This window comes from Dermochelys coriacea, chromosome 1 (assembly GCF_009764565.3).
Source record: "Dermochelys coriacea isolate rDerCor1 chromosome 1, rDerCor1.pri.v4, whole genome shotgun sequence".
NCBI lineage: Eukaryota > Metazoa > Chordata > Testudines > Dermochelyidae > Dermochelys > Dermochelys coriacea.
This window is the reverse complement of record NC_050068.2, coordinates 204326472-204348149: the sequence shown is the minus strand read 5'-3', so window position 1 is coordinate 204348149 and position 21678 is coordinate 204326472. Positions and strand designations below refer to the sequence as shown.

Here is a 21678-nt window from a genome sequence, read left to right as displayed (position 1 = left end):
TTTCAGAGCAGCTGAGCAAAGTGGTTGTTATGGAAGTATTTTTCAATTTCAACAACATTAGCCTTTAAAGTCTTTGGCTAGAAGGTGCATCAAATGAGCACTGCAGCCAGATGTTAGTAGCTTGAAACTCTCTTCACTCTCTTCTAAATCATTTTTTCTCATCTTGGATACATTTGCAGCATTGTCTGTGACCAAGCTGTGTACTAGACATTTGAATATTTTTTCACAGTTTGTTATAGCTTTTACTGCTACTTCTTGTAGGTATTCTGCTGTGTGTACATTTCCTGATGTATCAATTGTTTCTGTAAGGAAGATGTTCCCTTATTCTGTTGTCACACAAGCACATACAACAGGATCATTGTGGACATTGCTCCACGCATCAAGACTCAGGTTAACAATTTTACCCTCTAGACCTTTTGCACACTGCTCAATTTCTCTTACATACACTTTATCCAGCAATTTGCCTGCGACATCTGCTCTGTTGGGTGGATTGTATCCTAGTCTTCGTGACTGAACCATGTTAATGAAGTGTGGGTTCTCAATCATACGGAAAGGAGAGTTTGTTGCATAAACAAACCATGCAATTTTTTCATCAATTACCTCTTTTTGTAATCTGCTGGTTCTTATCACAAATTTATCTATGGTTGTTTCTGGACAATGGAGATTTTTTTTCTTTTTGCTACAGTTGATATACTGTGGCTATGTGACATACATGATGTGACTGAAACACTATCATTGGCAGATAACTCTGAAACTGTAGAAAATGATGGTGATTTTGAAGGCAGATAGTCTTCAGAATCTTGCATATTGAGGATGGATTCTCCTAAACAAAATAAGTCAATCCAGTTATTTAATTATTATTACCATATTGCTCATTTAGTATTACTCATTTGTAGCGGGGTGGTCACCCGCTCCTGTCTTAAAAGGCTTAAAGCGGCCCGAGGAGAGGGCTGTGGCAGGGAAGGAAAAGCAGGGCTGATTGGGAGAAGCAGCCTTAGCTAGGGGCCATGCAGGGCCAGCTCCAGGCACCAGCGAAGCAGGTGCCTGGGGCACCCAATAGAAAGGGGCGGCACTCTGTCTGAGATTGGGGCAGCACGTCTGCGTCTTCGGCGGCAATTCGGTGGCAGGTGGTTCACTCCCTCTCTCCCTCTTCGGCGGTAATTCAGCAGCGGGCCCTGCTTCTTTTTTTTCTTTGCCGCTTGGGGTGGCAAAAAAGCTGGAGCTGGTCCTGGGGCTACACCCCAGTCAGGCCACGGCTGGCTTAATCAGGGCCCAGCTGGCCCTATAAGAGGGCAGTGGGCCAGAAGCACACAGAATCTCCCTCTAGCTGAGGAGGGAGATGGACCTAGCTGCCTGAGTGCTAAAGGGTACTGGAGTGAAGCCGGGCTGGGGGAAGGCCAGAGGAGCTGGGGAGCTCCGGGCCAGCAACTCCCCAGGCTGCAGGGCCTTGCACAAGGCCCCTGGAGGTACTGAGTTGCAGGGGAAGGCAGCAGGTCAAAACCTCCTTTGCCTATGATGACTGGCTTGTACAGACTGCAGTTGGCTCCAGTGAAAGAGGGCTAGATGGTGACTGGCAGTAGCCCATAGGGTGAGGGAAGGTGGGGATAGTGGGTGGGGGTTCCCTGGGGAGGGGAGACCCAGATCTGTGGGTATTGCCTGGAGGGGCAGCACCCCAGGTAAAAGGGCACTGGGGTCCGGGAGGGACATGGGGGCCAGCGACTGCGAGACACAGGCAGAGGGCGCTCTGGAGCTGGTAAAAAGAGCTAATTCGCAGACAGCCAGCAGGAGGCACCACTGGGTGAGTCTGCGCCCAATTACATCATTGCATTCACAGATACTCAGTACTACTTTAAACGTGAAATTGTAAAAGGAAAATCTGCCTATTTCAGCTATTTATTTTTTATCACAACTGCATTTAAAATGATAGTACCATAGAGTAACAAGTATATTTTTTGCTCAAACATGAGAATTCAAGAATAGTCCAGAAGGAAGACAGGCAGTCCATAAGAAAGAAGTATGAAATAAAAAAGTTTACCAACCTGAAGATCCTGCATGTTCCTTTCATCATCTTCAATGCAGCTTCCTCCTGCGAAGGAACACTTCTCATGATGTTATTTCATTTGGTCAACCAGGCCTTGCATTTCTTTATTACACTGTTTGCATTTTGCACGCATGCCTGTTTTACCCACAGGTAGCGGAACATCATTAAATATTCCCAAACTGGGTCTCTTTTACAGCCTGCTGCCATTATAGGTTTTCTTTTCTAATGAGAGAATGGTATGGTAGATCTCAAATCAGAAGGACCTCAAGACTTCTGGAATATGCTGCTCAAACAGTTTCACTTTTGTTTCTACTGCCTGTCCCTTCCTTCTCACATTTATCTCCAGACTTCTTCTCCTTGTCCAGATCTATTCCGCCTCTAACAATCTTCGATTCATTGAACTTTTTGAAATTTTGCACTTTTAGAGAGAGATAAGGGAGTGATTCTGTGTACGTAAATTTGCAGAGGGACAATAGGGTTGAGGTCCGTTATTTCTCACCTCTATATATTATTTATTTATTTTATTTAACATGCTTGTTAACAGCAAAAATGTTTTATCTCTGGAGACACAAATCAAATTTGAGAACTGCAAAACTAAGCGTTTCTGATAGTATCTTCTAGACTGAGCACTGAGTCCCATTGGGTAGATAGAAAGATTAACCTAAATAATCTATACAGAAGCCCCTGGAACCCCATAAGATTGGGTCCCTAATCCATGAACTATTAGAACTCATTTACAAACCTTTTCTTAAACATTACATGAATATATTGTCTCATACTATAGAATTAGAATTTATAATCCCTATGCCATGATGAGATATCTTTGAGCTATAATGCATCTTAATTAAAACTATCTTTAGACAGGTTTTTTTCCTCAAAAAGCATTTTATCAAAAAATCTGATTTAAATTAAAAAAATCCGATTTTTTTTAAAAAGAATTTATGGTCCATCTAGCCCAGTATCCTGTCTTCCGATAGTGGCCAATGCCAGGTGCCCCAGAGGGAATGAACAGAACAGGTAATCATCAGTGATCCATCCCCTGTCACTCATTCCCAGCTTCCCTGATTTTTAGCTACACTGGTGCAAAAGAGATTCTCTCATCTGCCTGAGGCCTCTTGCCCTGATTTATTCCATACAAATCCCAGGCTCAGCAGATGAAAAGAGCTTTTTTTAAACAAGTTTTTTTCCCCTGAGGTCAAATTAGTCACTTGTAAATGACTCTTGAATTTCTGGTATTTTTTTCTTATATCTGATTATCCTTCACACTGTCTGACTAAAGTAGGGTGACCAGATAGCAACTGTGAAAAAACTGGACAGGGGGTGGGGCCTATATAAGAAAAAGTCCAAAAAAACTGGACTGTCCCTTTAAAAACAGGATATCTGGTCACCCTAGACTAAGGAGTTTTAAGGCATAGACCATATTACTGAGCCATCTATATGCTAGTAACTGGGTTTTTGTGTGGATTTTTAACATTCTTTACAGTTTACTCAATTAATTTGTCTCTCATTTATTTGTCTTTTTCCTTGTGGCAAACACTAGTTCTGAATTTTGTGGATTTCCAAAAAGCATTTGACAGTGCTGACTGAGAGACACTGTGGCAGACACTGTGGCAGACTGTGGCAGACTATGGAGTCCCCAACAAAATAATTCACATTATTAAAAATTTGTATCAGAATACTCAACGTACAGTAAAGATAAACCAGGAGCTCACTGACTAGTTTAATGTTAACATTGACTTGAGACACTGTTGATTTTGTTTTGCGACAGACTGTCAGTATGGAAACTGGCATTGCATGGATAGATGGCGAGCTTGGAGACTTTGACTTTGCAGATTACATCTGTTTTATAAATAATTCAGTTAAAGATGTTCAGTGAAAGAAATTTGGTCTTGCAAATTCTTCCAAGCAAGTAGGTCTTACCAATAAATCAAAGATGGAAATTTTGAAAATTAATTTACCTACCAATGATTTTATCTACTTGGAAGGTGAAGCCTTGAAAATCCTCAATGGATGTATTTATCTGGGTAGCACCTTAGAGACTAACAAATTTATTTGAGCATAAGCTTTCCGATGAATTGAGCTGTAGCTCACGAAAGCTTATGCTCAAATAAATTTATTAGTCCCTAAGGTGCCACAAGTTCTTCTCTTCTTTTTGCGGATACAGACAAACTACTCTGAAACTTATCTGGGTAGCATCATTTATAATACTGATGAGTGCATGTTTGATACGAAGTCCAGAATACGTAAAGCGGGTGCTGTATTTCAAAAACTTAACTGCATGGAACCCCAATACTGTGTTTCAAAAACATAATCATATGGAACTCCTATGTGATTAGCAAAACCACCAAACTCAAGATCGTTAGAAGCAATGTCCTAAGTGTCCTTCTATATGGAGCAGAGTCATTGAAAAATAATCGTCCATTCAATGCAAACTAAACTTCTGTCAATGCAGGTGTCTGCACAGAATACTCAAAGTAAAATAGATAGCTAAAATAAGTAATGAAGAGGTCCTAGAATGGGCACAACTACTTATAACCATACAAGCAGTACAAAAGAAGAAGTGGACATCTTTGGGACATCTTTTAAGAATGACCGATAACAGGCTGCTTAAACAAGCATTTCTTTGGCAACCCCATAGCAAGAGATGGGAGGCTGGTCTACAGGCAGTCTCCATAGCACAATAATGGATGAAGTGGCATTATTACATCTGAATATAAAAGACCTGGAAAAATGAGCCCAGGATAGGGACTGTTTGACTTCCGCCTTATGCACCTGCTGGTGTGGGAAGATGATGATGAAACAGTGATTCACCCACCTTCCCCCCCCCCAAAATAAACTTGAAATTAACATGGATCTGCCTTATCTTTTAGTATTATTTGTATTTTATATCAGAGTTGCTCCTTGAGGCCTCAACTAAAACTGAAGCCTCATTGCTTTAGGCGCACACAGTCACTGTCACAAAGAGCTGACGATCTAAACAGGCAAGAATGGGGTGCAGAGGGAGAGGGGAGATTTCTATTTAGTTTGTCGTTCCAGCTAATCATTTATATTATGCTCCTCATCACAGTGTCTGAGTGCCTACTCATGTTACAGATAAGCAGCTATCGGTTATACTCAGAGATGGAAATGTTTCTCTCTCTCCTCTTCAGGGGCATGTCCTAAAGGAACATTTGGCTTTTTGGGAAAGGGGTGGGAGAAGCTTTCTTCTTTCCTCTCTTCCCATCAGTTTCCTTCCACGTGATTTATTAGTGCAGTTGCCGTTGCTGGGAGGAGGATGCCGTTGCTGGGAGGAGGATGCCATTACTGTGAAAGGATGAGTCTCACATTTCATCTCGAAGGCAGTGACATCATGGAAGAACCATAGATTCATAGTTTTGAAGGCCAGGAGGGACCTGTCTGTCTATCTAGTGTGACTTCCTGCATGGCACAGGTCATAAAACTTCCTGGAAATAATTTCTGTCTGAACTAGAATAATTCCTGTTTGAACTAATCTTTCAGGATGGAGTTGTATAGCCTAGGGGCTGCTACCGAGAAAGTTCTGTCTCTTGCTGCCGTGCATCTTCCCTGTTTTGTAGACAGTTTCATGGTTTCTAATGAACACAGCTATTACAGCAGGTGAAGGCCACAGAGACAGAAGTCGCATCTCTGGGTTAGTCCTGACCCATCCTCTTGAGGGTCTTTAATCAGCACAAGATCCTTGAGTTTTATTCAGTATTGGATAGTGAGACCGTATAATGAGCCCTGTGCTCTAAAGACAGAGGACAAATTCTCCTCTCTGTTACTTTAGTGCAACAACTTTGAAATCTCCAGAGAGGAGAGTTACTCGGTTTGGATCATGTGACTTTCAGAGTAATTGCTGGCAGATGTATGAGATCTATGCATTGCTGGGGTTCTATGCATTTGTGTGGAAGTAAGCAGAGAGCAATAGGGATATGCAAAGAGGGCATTCCCAAGCTAAGGCACAAGAGACTAAAGGTCAAGAATTCCCAAAATGACTGCAGTGGGTGGGTGCTCAAATTAATCATCATGAGGGGTCATCAATGTAATCACCCAGGTGAAACTCCACATAGAAATAATTCTGTAGGGAGGGCTTCCCGGCTGAGTGTTATAGAGACTATTCTGACACAGCTTAAACCTGTTGATTATCAAGCCATGTTGCAAAGCCTTTCTGTACCTTTTGGTAGGCTGTAGGCTTTTGACCAGGGGGTGGCTTAGGGAGACTGTAGGTAGGCTAAGGAGGGATGGGATTTGTGAAATGGCAATGGCAGAGGGCGGGTGACAAGCAGTCGCGCCGTCTTATTGGTTTAATTTACATGACTTGCTCATGTGCTGCTGAAATGATGGGTCTCATTTTTACACTGCCAAATGAACACATATGAACAGGGATTTGGAACAATCAAATTTTTGAATTGCTCCACTCCAGCTCCGCTCCGGCACAATAGTGACTGCTCCAGCTCCACTCCGTGCTCCGACTCAAATTAATTTTTAACTAAATAAAAAAGTGCGTACTGTAATTTTGAAAAAACATTATTTTTATTCAGACTTTTAAAACAATTTAATGTCATCAACAATGATACAAACTAGAATAATTCATAATTCATTCAAATTATTGCAGCAATCAAGTCGTCTTTCATAGCCTGCTGCAAATCATTTAAAATTAACTTTGAAGCCGAAAACAGTCGCTCTACACTAGCTTGAATTGTTGGCATGCTCGAAGCAATTCTACAGGCAGCCTGAATGCAGTGTGGGTAGCTGTGGCCTCAAAAACAGACTTAACCTTTAGTCTACCAATAGACTCCATCGCCTCACAATCTTCTCTGAAAGTTTCTCTTCGTTACAATTATGAATCGCAGAAACTCGCCGGCATCTTTCTTGTTTATCCAGTTCCTTTTCGAAGGCGTCATCTTCTGAAGAATTGGTGCCTGAATTATCTCCATTTCCCTGTGATAGTTGAAGATGTCTCAGGGATGGACGCTCAAACAAGTTCAGAGTGGGGATGGAAGTTTGAGAACAGCCTGCTATTTCTGAAGGATGTGAACTTTCCGAAACTGCAAATTCGTTTGTTGATGACTCCTTTTGTTGTGTTTCATTTACTTCAACCTCTTTTGCCGAGTTCAAATGTAGCAATAGATTTTGTTTTTCGAGTCGTTGATCAATATCAAGGAGCCCTTCCTTTGCCTTTGGTATTTCCCTTGAGGTAAGAAGAATCCGATACCGTGGGTCAACATAAACTCCAGCAAGGAAATGAATATTGTCAAAAAGCTTCTCTTCGCATTTCTGCATGGAAGATAGAATTCCTTCTGCAATTTGTCCACCATTTTCTTGCAAGAATTCTGACAGTTTTCGCCATTCCTTCATTAAAACTCCCAGGGTTACATTGACAGCTTGAAGATTCATGGTTATTTGGTTTGGCTTTGCCAAGAGGTCTCACAGGTATTTCACTTCGTCCCATTCAGCTTTTGTTAACTTGAGTTCTCTTGTTCCAGCAGCAACCACTTGTTCACAGTATATTGAAAAACGAGAAGCTCATCAATCATCGCAAATGTTGAACCCCAGCGAGTCGCAGTATCCAATGATTGAGTTACCCCACATAGATCAAGCAGAACACTTGGAATACCTGGGGTTTGTAGTTTGACAACGACTTGTCAAATTTTTGCAGGAAATTTCTTCGCATGTTCTTTGTTCAGTCCATCCCAGATTGCCAACTGAAGAGTGTGAATACCACACCTCATCAGCTGGACTTTTGAGTCGTCCTCATGAAGCCATGTTGGAAGTATGAGGCTAGGGTCATTAATCCATTGCGCAGCAGCATCCATGTTGAGTTCAATTTCATCCATTCCTTTAGTTCCTTCCTAAAGGCAAAATAGCTTCAGTTCTGTCCACATACCAGTTCTCAGAGGTAGAAATGGTTTTATTGTCCTCGCTGAAATTTTTGACGGCACACGTCATGTTTGCTGCATTGTTAACGCAGATGCTCAGCACTTGCATTTCACTGATCCCAAATTTTTCTAAAATAGCTTTTACTTGACTTTTCACGTATGAAGAATTGTGACGCCCGTCAGTGTCGATTATGTCCAAGATTTTTACCACAGTTTTATTTTTTCCTTCTTCATAGTACTGAGCGTTCATTGCAAGGAAATTTCTGTTTCCACGGGTTGCCGCATCCATTTTCAGGTAGCACAGTTTTTGCTCCAAAGCTTTCTTGAGCTCTTCGCGACCAGACTCAGCTGTGCTGACAACTAAATGATGAACCACATCATGCCCCATCAAAACACCAAGCTGCCAACCCATTTCACCTGCAATTTTTTGGATCTTTTGCTCTTTAGCCTGAAGGTAGTGAGTGGTGTTGAACTCAAGCAAACCATTTCCATCAGCCCTTCACAGAAAGTATTGGCATCCATGGTGACTGTAACCTTTGAGGACTTCAAATATGAGTCAAGTTTTGTTTGCTTAATTTTGGGTTTCTTTTCAGATGAAGCTCCGCAAAAAATCTTTTCTACAGGAGTTTTCAAAGAGCCAGATGAACGTCGTTTAGCTGCGTCAACTTTCTGATTTGCCTCATCTTCCTGGTCCCTTTTTGTAACTAGAGCCGCATAGTTTTCAGAATGGTTACGTTTTACATGCCGCCAAAGGCTGAAACTTTTCACGGCACTTGCTTCACTAGTCTTGAAGCTGCATGGCTTGAGCTCGCCATTCACTTCCTTTTCCACCTTTCACGTTGCCAATTTCTTATTTGCTTTTCCCAAAAGCCCAAATTTGGGCTTTTCAAATTCAAAAGTAAAGACGTCATTGAGATCCTGTTCCATAAATCGGCTATCAATCATGGGGGGCAGATTTGATATTTTTGTTGAAGCCATGGCCAGATCTTCTTGTGCTGCCATCGCATCCAAATGTTTCTTGTTATGATCTTCAAAAAGCAATGAACAAAAGCATTACATTTTTTTATAATGTACCGGCTTGTGATATCTTAACCACTTAAGGTACTTTGAATTTATTTTGGATTTTCTGGACAAAAATGATCGCATTTTCTTTTTACACAAAATTATTATTAAAGTATATTTTAATATTTTAACATGTTCCTTGAAGTTTTAATAAAATAAGAAGTATTTTTAATATACATAATATAAATTTTTATTTATAAATTTCAAGTTAGTTTTTCTTATGAAATTTTGCAGTAAAATATTCGAAATATTTTCCGAGTTTTTAATTAATATATCAAAAACACTTTAATATGGATATATCAATGAAATTTGGTATGTGCCGTAGCGTTAGTACATGCTATCACTATTCTACAACATTAATTATTGGGAAGTAACAAGGCTACACGTTACAAGGTTGAAAATAAACTTTAATGGGAAAGCGGATTCAAATTGCAAGCACAGTCCTTTTAGTAAAGAGATCAAATTTTTGGAAATAGGTTTTTGTTTCATCAGCCTGAATAGATTATACAAGATAGAACCTGTTATTTCCTCTATCTTGTATAATGTTTCCAGCCTGATGAAGAAAAAATATATTTCCGAAAATTTGCTCCCTTTACTAAGAGGACTGTGCTTGCAATTTGAATCTGCTTTCCCGTTAAAGTTTATTTCCAACGTTCTATCATACAACATCATTCAAATAAAATTATTTAAACTACAGGCATCGTGAACTGGGGGGACTGGGCCAATTTTATTTAATATTTTTTAAATCTTCGACTATTTAACAGATACAACCCTGGAATATGATTTAATGCTAAAACATGCATTAAATGGTATTCTTAATTTATTTTGTATAATTAACCGTTTCCGAGAAAACTGTTAAACATTTTAATCTGGTTAGAATGATACAAACAATTTTACTTATTACTTATTTTTCAGCTTTGGAATCATAAATTTTAAATGTAATAATAAATAATAACCAAAAATTATTAACTTTATTATGGAACATAATAGTACCGGTCATAGCCAGGGGCAGTCGACGACAAGCCTTTCTTGAAATATGAAATAAAAATGAGCAACCGCCAGTTCAGGATGCCTATGGTTTAAATAATTTTGGATAATGTAACATGGTAGCACATACTAATGCTAAGACACAGAAATAATTTCATTACTTTATATTAAAGCGTTTTTGAGATATTAATCAGAAATTAACTTTTCATCACCTCCTTAAAGGGACTGTAGCTCCCTTAGGAAGAATTTTAGGACACATGTTCACAGAAACGTTTTTTCTTAAAATGACCTAAGGATTCACCCCCAAAGTCGTGTTGGACATTTTCCAATCACTCTGGATATATCACAAAAATCACTCCTAATTTATGCAAAAATGTTTACTGTATATTTATATGCCTGCTGCACGCGACTTTTTCAGTAAATTTAAAATTACAAACAACGCTACCAAAAGACAGTTGAACAGATGACATATCAAATAAGTCTGCCAGAATGATATGGGAGCATGTACAAATGAACAAATGTACCAGTATTGGGAGCCAGTGTGAGAAATGAGCGTAAGTGGTTAATATCTCTTGCGATATCTTAATATATCAATGAACAAAAACATTACTTTTTTGCAATATACCTGTTTGTGATATCTTAAATGTTGCATCTTGCGTCACACTTTTCTGTAATCGCAGCACTCAGCGCGTCTCATTGATCAACCCTTACAAAAGAAGTATCAACACACGCTAATCTAACTATCTAACTAATCTACACGAGTACGTACTCGCCTAACCTTGGCACAAGGGTGGGAGCAGTCTGCAGTGTTGCCGGATGTCTGATAATAATCTGATTCTTTAATATAACATATCTCCACAAAACTTTGTAATTTTGTATCTGTACATTAAATCTTGATTTCGGCTGAAGTGAGAATAACTGTGACATATTACTTAAAATGGTAAAGTAGATGTTAATATCAGTTGTTATACAATCTGAAACTTTTTGGCACTTTAGGACTTCCTTGCTAAATATAATTCATTTTGGATTGAAAATGAAAAAAAAAAAACTGGAGCAGTGGAGCAGTCAGGATTTTCTGGGCTCCGGCTCTGCTCCAGCGCCGGACAAAAACCTGCAGCTCCACTGCTCCGGGCTCCAGCTCCGGGCTCCGCTCCAAGCCCTGCATATGAAAAGAGATGCCCGTGAGCACCTGGTACATATATAGCTTGGGATATTTCTATTCCAGCATGTTCACAACCTTTCATAACACTCAACATTTGGGCTGAAATTTTTCATACTTGGTGCCTTCCCCAAAGGTATATTAGATTAGGAGGAGGAGGAGGAGGAAAGTTTGAGGAAAACCTTTTTCTTCCCCCATTTTTGAGTTATGAAAAATTGAATAAAATTGTTTCCCATTGCAAAATGGTCAAACAAACAAATCGAACCACATTAGGCCAGATTATCTTGTACCCAGTGCAGTTCAGAGGTGTGGGGAGCCACGAGGGTTGCTGTTAGTCACCTTTAGGTCAGTCTGATACTCAAGCTGCTGGTCTTGCAGAGCAACTTAGAACAGCCTTAAGGGGCAATTCCTGCAGCTGGGGATTGCTAGAGTGTAACAGTTCTCTGGCCATGCTTCCTTTCTCTTGGCCCCATCTTTTATACTGGGGGTGGGGGGGTTGTCAATAACAGAGGTGGCATAAAGCTGGCTCAACACCACACGAAGATTCTGTTCCGCTGAGGAAACCTCAGTGAGCCACTTAGCCAGGAGCACCAAATCGTAGAAATGTAGGGCTGGAAGGGACCTCAAGAGCACATCTAGTCCAGCCCCCTGCACTGAGGAAGGGCCATGTAAACCTGGACCATCACTGACAGGCGTTTGTCCAACCTATTCTGAAAAACCTCCAGTGACGGGGATTCCACAGCCTCTCTGGGAAACCTATTCCAGTGCTTAACTACCCTCATAGTTAGAAAGATTTTCCTAATATGTGACCTAAATCTCACTTGCCGCAGAGTAAGCCTATTACTTCTTGTTCTACCTTCAATGGACATGGAGAACAATTGATCACCATCCTCTCTATAACAGCCCTCAACATATATGAAGACTGTTATCAGGCCCTCCCTCAGCCTTCTTTTCTCAAGACTAAATATGTCCATTTTAGTTTACCTTTCCTCATAGGTAAACCTTGTATCATTTTTATTGCTCTTCTCTGGACTCCCTCCAATTTCTAAACACTTTTCCTAAAGTGTGGCACCCAGAACTGGACACAGTGCTCCAGCTGAGGCCTCCCCAGGCCAAGTAGACTGCGGACAATTACCTCCCATGTTTTATGTATGACACTCCTATTAAGACACCCCATAATTATATTAGCATTTTTAGCAACTGCCTCATGTAGTTGACTCATATTCAGTTTGTGATCCACTATAACTTCTTTTCAACAGTACTACTGCCTAACCAGTTATTCCCCATTTTGTAGCTGTGCATATGATTTTTTTCTTCCTGAGTGTGTAGTATTTTGCACTTGTCTTTATTGAATTTCATCTTGTTGATTTCAGACCAATTCTCCAATTTGTCAAGATCATTTTGAATTCTAATCATGTCCTCCAAGGTGCTTGAAACCCCTCCTACCTTGGTGTCATTTGTGAATTTTGTAAGCATACTTTCCAGTCCATTATGCAAGTCATTAATGAAAATATTGAATAGTACCAGATCCAGGACAGACTCCTGCAGTACCTCAGTAGATGTATCCCCTCACTTTGACAGCGAACCATTGATAACTACTCTTTGAGTATGGTATTTAAAACTGTTTTGTGTCCATTTTATAGTAATTTCATTTAGACCACATTTTCCTAGTTTGCTTATGAGAATGTTATGTGGGACAGTATCAAAAGCTTTACTAAAATCAAGAGATATGAGATCTACAGCTTCCCCATCCAATAGGACAATAACCCTGACAAAGAAGGCTGGTTTGCTATGATTTGTTCTTGATAAATCCATGTTGGCTATTACTTATAACACTATTATCCTCTAGGAGTTTAATAGTTTGTTCCAGTATCTTTCCAAGTATCGATGTTAGGTTGATTGGTCCATAATTCCCCAATTTTTCTTTTTTTCTCTTTTTAAAGATGGGTACTATGTTTCCCATTCTCCAGTCTTGTGGGACCTCACCTGTTCTCCATTTCTCAGATATAATCATTAATGATTGTGAGATTGTTTCAGCTAGTTCCTTCAGTACCCTAAGGTGCATTTCATCAGGCCCTGCTGAATTTAATACATCTAAATTATCTAAATATTGTTTAACCCGTTCTTTTCCTGTTTTGGTTTTATTCCTTCCTGGTTGTTGTTAATATTAATTATGCTTGAGTATCTGGTCACCATTAACCTTTTTAGTGAAGATTGAAGTAAAATAGGCATGAAATACCTCATCCTTCTTGATATCATCAGTTATTAGCTCTGCTTCCCCGCTAAGGAGAGTACCTGCACTTTCCTTCATCTTTTCTTGCTCCTAAATTATTTAAAGAACAAGTTCTTATTGCCTTTTATGTCCCTTGTTATGTATAACTCATTTTGTGCCTTAGCCTTTCTGATGTTGTCCCTTCATGCTTGAGCTATTCTTTTGTTCTCACCCTTAGCAATTTGTTCATGTTTCCATTTCTTATAGGATTCCTTTTTGATTTTCAGGTAATTAAAGAGCTTCTGAGGGAGCAATGCTGGCATCTCACTATTCTTTCTATGTTTCCTTTGCACTTGGATAGTTTTCTGTTGCACCTTTAATATTGGCTCTTTGAGAAACTGCCTGCTGTCTTTGAACTCCTTTTTCCCTCAGATTTTCTTCCCATGGGACCGTGCCTATCAGTTCTCTGAGTCTGTTACAGTCTGCTTTTTTGAAGTCCATTGTCCTTATTCTGCTGTTGTCACTCCTTTCTTTCCTTAGAATCATGAAATCTATCCTTTCATGATCACTTTCACTTAAATTGCCTTCCATCTTCAGATTCTCTACCAACTCCTCCTTGTTGGTCAGAATCAAGTCTAAAATGGCTGTCTCCCTGTTACCTCCTCCACTTTTTGAAACAAAAAATTGTCCCCAATATATCTGGCCCATTGTGTTCTGAATGGGAGAACAGTGACAGTGGCTGAAGTTTGAAACCTGATCCTTGGCATGGGCAGAGACCTCACTAAGAACTGGTGCCTTGGCTTGGCTTGGCTTGGTTTGCAGGGGCAGGCATGAAAATGTTATAAAAGGTTGAAAAATCACATCTGACTGACCTGATGGCATCTGCTAAGACTTTTAGTGGAATGCAAAGATGACTACTCCTCTTGTGACCTCTCCACACATTCTCCCTGCCTGACCTGAGCAGGATCCTACTGCTGGGAGAGAGTGGGCATGAGGGGACATGTAAGTGTCATGCTACATTAAGTAGCAAAATCCTCCAGGAAAAAAACAAAAATCTTTCCCTTCATGGCCAGGACAAGAAAAAATGGCACTGGTGGGTTGGTGTAGGAAATAGATCCTATAACCCCTTCCCATCCCTCCCCAATGCACTGCTCCATGTTATGGCTCCAGTGGTGCTGTGCCGCATGGAATGTAAGAGGTACAGCTCCCCGGGGAAGGCTCCTGCATGCCTTCTCCATTGTGCAGTGGAACCGCACTAGTTGTGCTACATTCAGACCCTCCTTGGTCTGCTGGATCTGAGTCCTAAATATCAAAATCCCTGCTGATATGACCTTACTGCTGCACATTGTAACCACTAGAACCCAGGAAAGGTTCAGCCAGTAGCCTCACTTCATGGCACTGGCTAGGCCTGGTTTTCTGCCAGTAGCCTCACTTCATGGCACTGGCTAGGCCTGGTTTTCTGGTTAAATGTAGAGCTTAATCTATTACTGTTTGTCCTACAGAGCGTATGGGACACACAATGTGGCTGAGTTAATGCTGCTGTGAGGAATCTTAACGTCTGCATTTCCTGACTGTTTTGGGATTATAACTGTATAGCCTTCATACTGCATTAGTGTAGTGATTTGCATTTAATAGGGAAGGACTCTGCCAGCTGAGTGCACTGGGGACTGCAGGGGATGGATCTGAACTAAAAGGATGACTGGCTCAAATACTTGTGTAATGGGAGAAAGCAAAACCTCAGATTGAAACACACCTGAACTCCAGATCTGGATATGAATTTATTGGTTTGGGCTCTTTTCTAAATCCTTAGCTGGTATAAATTGGTGGAGCTCTTTTGAAGCCCAAGGAGCTATGTCAATTTGAGGATCTGGCCTATATTTCCATCTAATCTAATCACTCTAGGTATTTCTAAACCCTAGTCACTGGGCACTAGGCTCACACACAAGAGTAGATGCTTCTCTGATTTTTATGCAACTAATCAGACCAGTTGGCACAACACAGCTAAGCTGGAGACCTCATGAGAACAGCTCGCTTGGAGGATTCCCACTTCTTCATGCTCCCAGTTACGATTGAATCACTTTCCCCTCTGGAAAAAGCCTTTTTTTTTTTGCATTTCAAGGTATGGCTAGAGCAGCCATGTGATTAGAGGCCATAGTCAGAACAGATGATGACCATGGCTGCTGCAGAACTGTCGTGCAACCTGCTGTCTAGCTCTGTAAATCAATTTGTGGCCACTTCAATGATTTTATTTTGCTATTCTTGATCTCACCCATTACAATATCCTTTCCTGGTCACTGCAGAGAGGCTCTGCCACCATTTAATGGGACTCTCTCCTCTGAGAACCCTTATGAAAGATCTTCTCTCTGCTAGTCACTGCTGACCTCATCTTCCTTTCCTTTATTAGTCCCTTATGTGCTGAGGAGCTGTGCCGAGTTCATTGAGACCCATGGCATTGTGGATGGAATCTATCGGCTCTCTGGAGTGACATCCAACATACAGAAGCTGAGGTAAGGGCAGGGGTCTGACTGCAAAGGGGGGTTCAGTGGCATTGCTAAGTACCATTATTTGGGGCTAGTCCAGGCATAGACTTGTTGAATGTGGTCCCTCGGTGGTCTAATGAGGGCAGCAGGGCCCAGCCCCGGTAAAGAGGAGACCAGGTTTAGAGACAACCTTAGTTCCTAACAATGGTAAAGACCAAACACACTACTTTATGGAGACTAACTTTTGTCCCCGCAAAAGCACCCCAGTCTGGGTCCATTAACGGAGTACTTTGGGGGCAGCCCAGGAGTATCCAACCTCAGGGGCAGCCCAGGAGTATCCAACCTCAGAAGAGGGTAGTCGCTGTATGTCCGTTTTAGGACCCATCAGTGGAGCTGTGTGAGGGAAACCAGAGAAGAGTGAACCTGGAGCCTGAGCTTCAGGAGAAGATGTGGTCCAGGTTGCAGGTAAAAGAGGCAGATCTCTGCTTTCCAGCCTATAACATATTTCTCTTTTCCCTCTGCCTGTGACAGACAACTAGGCATGGACTGTTTCCAGCTCCTGTTCTTCCAGGCTGTTATGTCTCTTTCTGTGTTGTTTCAGGCAGGAGTTTGGCTCTGATCAATGTCCAGACCTGACAAGGGAAGTTTACCTTCAGGACATTCACTGTGTGGGGTCACTCTGCAAGCTGTATTTCAGGGAGCTGCCAAACCCGCTCCTCACTTATGAGCTCTACAAGAAATTTACAGTGAGTCTTTTATTCTTGTTCACAGCCCGGCATGCACATGTGTTTTGGTAAAGGTAGTTGGTTATGTTTTAGTCTCACTCTGATGACCCCATGTCAGGGTGTGTGTGTGTGTGTGTGTGTGTGTGTAGGGGGATCATCCATCAGTGCTCATGCACACTCCTGCTATCTTTTCATTTTGTCTGTTGCTGTCTCGCTCTTTCTCACTTTGTTTGTTTCTCTCTGTCCCTTCATTGTTTCCCTCATTCTCTTCGCTATTTCCGTCCCTCTATTTTTGTGTTATACCATCTCCTTCTCTTCCATATCTCCCTCTCTCATTCTGTTTTTTTCTCATTCTTTCTCTTATTCACTTCCCCCCCCTTTTCTCTTTGTGTCATTGAACCTTTTCTTCCTTCCTTCCTTCCTCCCTAATTCTGATTCTTTCCCCCATTGCTGTCCTTTGCTTGTAATTTTTATAACATGTGAATACAAAGGGCCTGATTGTCTGATGCACTGTGCAGTCATTTACAGTGAGTGCACAGTGGGTGTAAAATACTACATCTTGCAGATGTGCTAGTGTTTTTCACTCAGTTTGCATTGATGTAAATTATGACACAAAGTAGAGGGCAATGGAAAATCAGGCCATAATGATCATGTCCTGGATACAAAGAGCAGGTGAAGGTGGAAACTGTTCAAGCAGAAATCTGTAACCTCATTTAAAGTAACTGTAATTCAAAGTGTAATAACTCCATTCTGGAAAGCGAATATAGATTATGTGTGGATACAAGTAGGAGTCTGGGAGCAGACTGCTGGGGGCAGAAAAATAGACCATGACCCTTGCTGCTGAGCCTCCCTAAGTCTGTGCTGGTGACCATAGCTGGATTTCTAAAAGAGCTGGACAATTTGATGACAGATAATATTTTATTATTGGCACTGCAGATAGTAACACCTGTAGTTAAGGTTGCCTGATTCTTTCCACTATAAAACCCTGCATTCATTTGGTTATAACTTTGCCAATCTTTAATAATTTGGGCTGAAATTTTCCACGCTGGCTGGCTGACTCATATTGTATGTTTTTGGAAAGTTTCAGATAAAACAGTTAATTCATTTCTCAGAACAATATTAGGGAAAAGTACATTGTATTGCCCATGTTCAAAAATTCTTACAACTGTTTCATTGAGAAGATCTGGTGTCCCCCCTTAACTTTGAAGCAGAGACTAGAAATTTGTCTGGTGTCAGGAATGTTAGATATTATGGTGATGAGCATGGTATATGAATGTATGTAGAACAGAATAGCCTTTTGTTTTCCCCTTGAAAATATGCGCAAGTTGGCCAAGTTTTAAGTCTTTGAACAATCTCGATTTGCACTTGCTCACTAGAGACTTGTTAGAGTTTGGCAGCTAAATTCTCCAAAGATTCCATCTGTATTGAGCATGCTCTAACTAAGGGCTGCAGGGGCTGAACAGGACTTTCCTGCAGTTACTGCTCCTGGCTGCCCAGGGACAAGTATCATGCCCGACATAGGAAATGAGAGCAGGAAGATGGTCTCTCTTGTGGTTTCACTGCTTGGCCCGTGCAGGAGGACAAGAAGGAGGAAACGGCTGATGGGAATGCAAAGCGGTGAGGAGCCAAGTCTGGGGGGTAGTGAGGGAGGAGACTGGGATAAGGAGTAGAGGGGATAGAGGACTGGGATGATTAAGATTTGGCAAAGTTAAAAGCAACTGAAAACAGGTTCTTATTACAGCTGTGTGAAATTGTTCAGCCAAAACCTTTATTGGCAAAAAATGCAAGATTGGGTGACACTGGAACGTTTTGTGAATTTGTGTTGATTTTGCCAAATTGTTTAGGTAAAATAATTTTAAAAAATCCAAAAATGTGAAAATGTTTCATTATGACATTTTTTAAAGGAAATGTTTCATTTTTTCAGCTCTAAACGACTTTTTGTTTGGAAATTTCCTTCACATTTTTTTTAAGAAAATTAAAATGTGAAAAAAACACTCAAAATCAAAATGAAACGTTTTGTTTCGGGTCAAATGAAATATTTTTTTTGACCCGAAGCAATTTTTTTTCAAGATTTTGATTTGCTGAACATTTTGAAAAATGTTGGCTTCAGGTTGATCCGAAACAATTTTTTTTTAAAAAAAGGTCAGAATTGCAAGCACATGGGAAAATCCATTATTCTTAGAGCTCTAGTTCTTATAATGGGAACTGTTGGGCAGCCTTAACTATAGGCATTGCTACTTACAGTGAGTAACTCATTTGGCTAGAAATACTAACAGAAGCCAAAAAAAAGAAACTATTCCCCAAAGTCTAGTGAAAACCACCAGATGGGGAGTCTGGTTGAATGTAGGATGGGTGCCCCAGTGCTTAGACAGCAGGGTGTGGGTGGGAGGCAGGGATGCCTGCTAATCCCACCCTCTCTGCCTCACTCAGCACTGTGTCCGAGGAAGGACAGGCACAGCTTTGAGTCACCACAGTGATTCAGACATTCGTGTCTCAGAATAGGCAAATTCTTAATGACCAGAGAGGGATTAGCCTTTCGGCTTCAGCGGTATCACGTTTATATATGCGATGACCCTGCCATGGCATTGCTGCATATTTACCTTTGCAGTGTGACACTCCCTCTTGCTCTGGGCCTTCACCAGCTCATAATCCAGTTCTGATCGAGTTGGTGACTCTGGCACTGACAGACTCATTCTAGCACTAGTGTAAAGGGACTGATTGTTCCATCAAACCAATTCAAAAACAGAAGGCCACACACCACCTTCTTCCCTCAATTTTACTCCACTTGCTAGCCAGAGGCTAGGAGGAACAGGGTACCAGCTGAGCACACCCAGTGTGGTCAGTGTAGTAGAAGGGTAATAGATCATGTCTGTCCTTGACTGTGTATCTGAAACTCCCTGTCTCTTTCCAATTTTTTCTTCCCATTCACAAGGTGAAAGGTGAAACTATCAGCAATTAATGCTACATTTGAAAAAACTACATTAAATAAAAGCAGTTGGCTTTTCCTGGGATTCTGTATCCTCTCCTTCTTGATGCTCTGAATCTATAATTCCACATGTTGAAGATGGTGCCCCATGGTTTTGTAAGCCATGCCATGGGTTTCTAGCTCAGTTGGCTGAGAAGTATGGCTGTTGGGTCTGAGTCAGTCATGACATCACATGAATCAGCATTTGCTTGCTGTCTGTTTCAGCTTCCTTTCCTAGAACCTAGAAATGAAACGTATGAGCCAAAATCTGCACTGATTTACAGTTATGCAACCCAACTAATGTCTGATGTTTCAGATTTGCATCCAAATGTTTGGATGCTTCTCCTGATCCATCTTTGGTCAGAACCAATGGCCTGGAAATCTCACATGAGAAGCGTAGGATTTATTGTGCTTCTTGTCTCTGGAATGGTGGAAGCAGGCTTTTTTATAGGTCAGTACTTTCACTGGTGGATTGAAACAAAAAATAATCAGCTGAGATGGGTCTGAGTTATAAGATTTAGATCTGGAGTGGAACTTCCTCCAGTTCAGGAGTTTTCATCTCTGGGTTTTCAGTTCAGCCCATAGCAGAGATGGGGTCAGGCACAAAGCTCAGATGTGGATTTTCCAAGTTCAGAGGTATCAGAGCTGTCTTTTTATCTGGGACTATCTCTGGAGCTGAGGCTTGTGAAGATTAAAAAAAAAACAGGTTAACCGATGAAGTGAGCTGTAGCTCACGAAAGCTTATGCTCTAATAAATTTGTTAGTCTCTAAGGTGCCACAAGTACTCCTTTTCTTTTTGCGAATACAGACTAACACGGCTGCTACTCTGAAACCTTTCACCAGACTAACTTCTTTGAACCTCAGAAAAGGCTCAGTTCCTGTTTTGAATGAAGATTAAGGTTAGAGCTCATTTAATCCAAATAAGGTGTCCGTCTCTCTCTCCCCATCAACTGTTTTGACATTGGAGGCTGGCTGGTGGTATATGAACATCTGATCTCTCTATATATATTCATTATTGCTGCAAAGCCCTCTCCTCGATCAATGCCTAATTAATGGTACATAAATTTGACAGCACACGTGTACCATGTCAGTGATGTTAAAGGACTGGTGTTGGTGATCCTGGCTATGCTCTTATTGGTGAGATCATTGGTAACAATGGTGAAGGTATTGACTGATGACATCAAAGGTTTTGTTGATGCTTCTGTTGCCGGGTGTGGTAATGGTGATGGTGGTGGTGGTGGTCTATGCACCTGTGGTTGGGGGCTGACAAACACAGATCAGAAATAGGTTCAAGGCACAGAATTCAAATCTGGGTTCCCAAAGTGGGGGCTGCTTGGATCCCGGCATGCAGTTCATGCCCATCTCTGGAGGCGAAATTGATTATGGCAATTTACATGCGGTTTTTCATAAAGGATGGCTGATAGTGAAAGGAATAGTGACGAGAATAGTGAGAGCAGAATAAATAATGGGAATGTAGTAGTGACAGTGAAAACACAGGAAGGTGTTTCTGTGGCTGTGGTTGGTGATTTCAGATTAATTATATTTAAGCAACTGATGGTTAGGAATGGCTTGTTTTCTTCATCTCAGTTCTAGATTTATGTAGGCAAAACTCCAGTTGGCAGGAGCGGTCACAGTATCTTTCTTTGAACTCACTCCAACCCCCAGCAGTAGCAGTGTGGGCAGGTGGATCCTAGATAGCCTCACATTGTTTGAAGTTCCTAGTGGCTTCTCCTCTCCCATTGTAATGTTGAAAGGGAATAGCTGACAGAAGACTAACAATGCAGAGAAGAATTCCCAGGAATTCAGACAATACGTTCTTAAATCCCTTTTCAGCTCCTGATCTGCAGAGAACTGCCGGGCTAGCGGTGGTGGGGAGGTGCCTTGCCTCCGTTTTAGCTACGCTATTCCACTCTAATGGCTAATGCAGATATTTGTTACTTTGTCTATGCAATTGTATTTCTAGGCACCTGTCATTGTAGCTCATCTAAAATACCTCATCATCACAGGAGCTGCTGTATCTACATACAGTAGATACTAATGCTTGTTTTTATTTATAAATTACTTTGCCTTTCATGCCCACAAGTCCCAAGCCGTTTTCCTTTCACAGGTTTAAAAAGGACCCATTTTTTTATTTGTTTTCAAACTTTTTTTGGAAAAAGTTTCAATAT

The 21678-nt window shown here is 41.1% G+C and overlaps 1 protein-coding gene and 1 long non-coding RNA gene across 3 annotated transcripts in view; one reads left to right on the top strand and one right to left on the bottom strand.

The window, feature by feature from the left end:
- ARHGAP31 (Rho GTPase activating protein 31) overlaps positions 1-21678 on the top strand; it is an 88906-nt gene that overhangs the window by 50411 nt on the left and 16817 nt on the right. For both annotated transcript variants that reach the window (XM_038414692.2, XM_038413856.2), the window contains exons 2-3: positions 15745-15847; positions 16422-16566. In XM_038414692.2, the coding sequence (XP_038270620.1) occupies positions 15745-15847; positions 16422-16566 (248 nt within the window). The remainder of the gene's footprint in view (positions 1-15744; positions 15848-16421; positions 16567-21678) is intronic.
- On the bottom strand, positions 651-20793 carry LOC122459643. Its single transcript, XR_006280463.1, has 4 exons — positions 20783-20793; positions 19002-19003; positions 2040-2058; positions 651-823 (listed from the first exon to the last, which is right to left on the bottom strand). It is a non-coding gene; the product is annotated as an uncharacterized LOC122459643 (long non-coding RNA).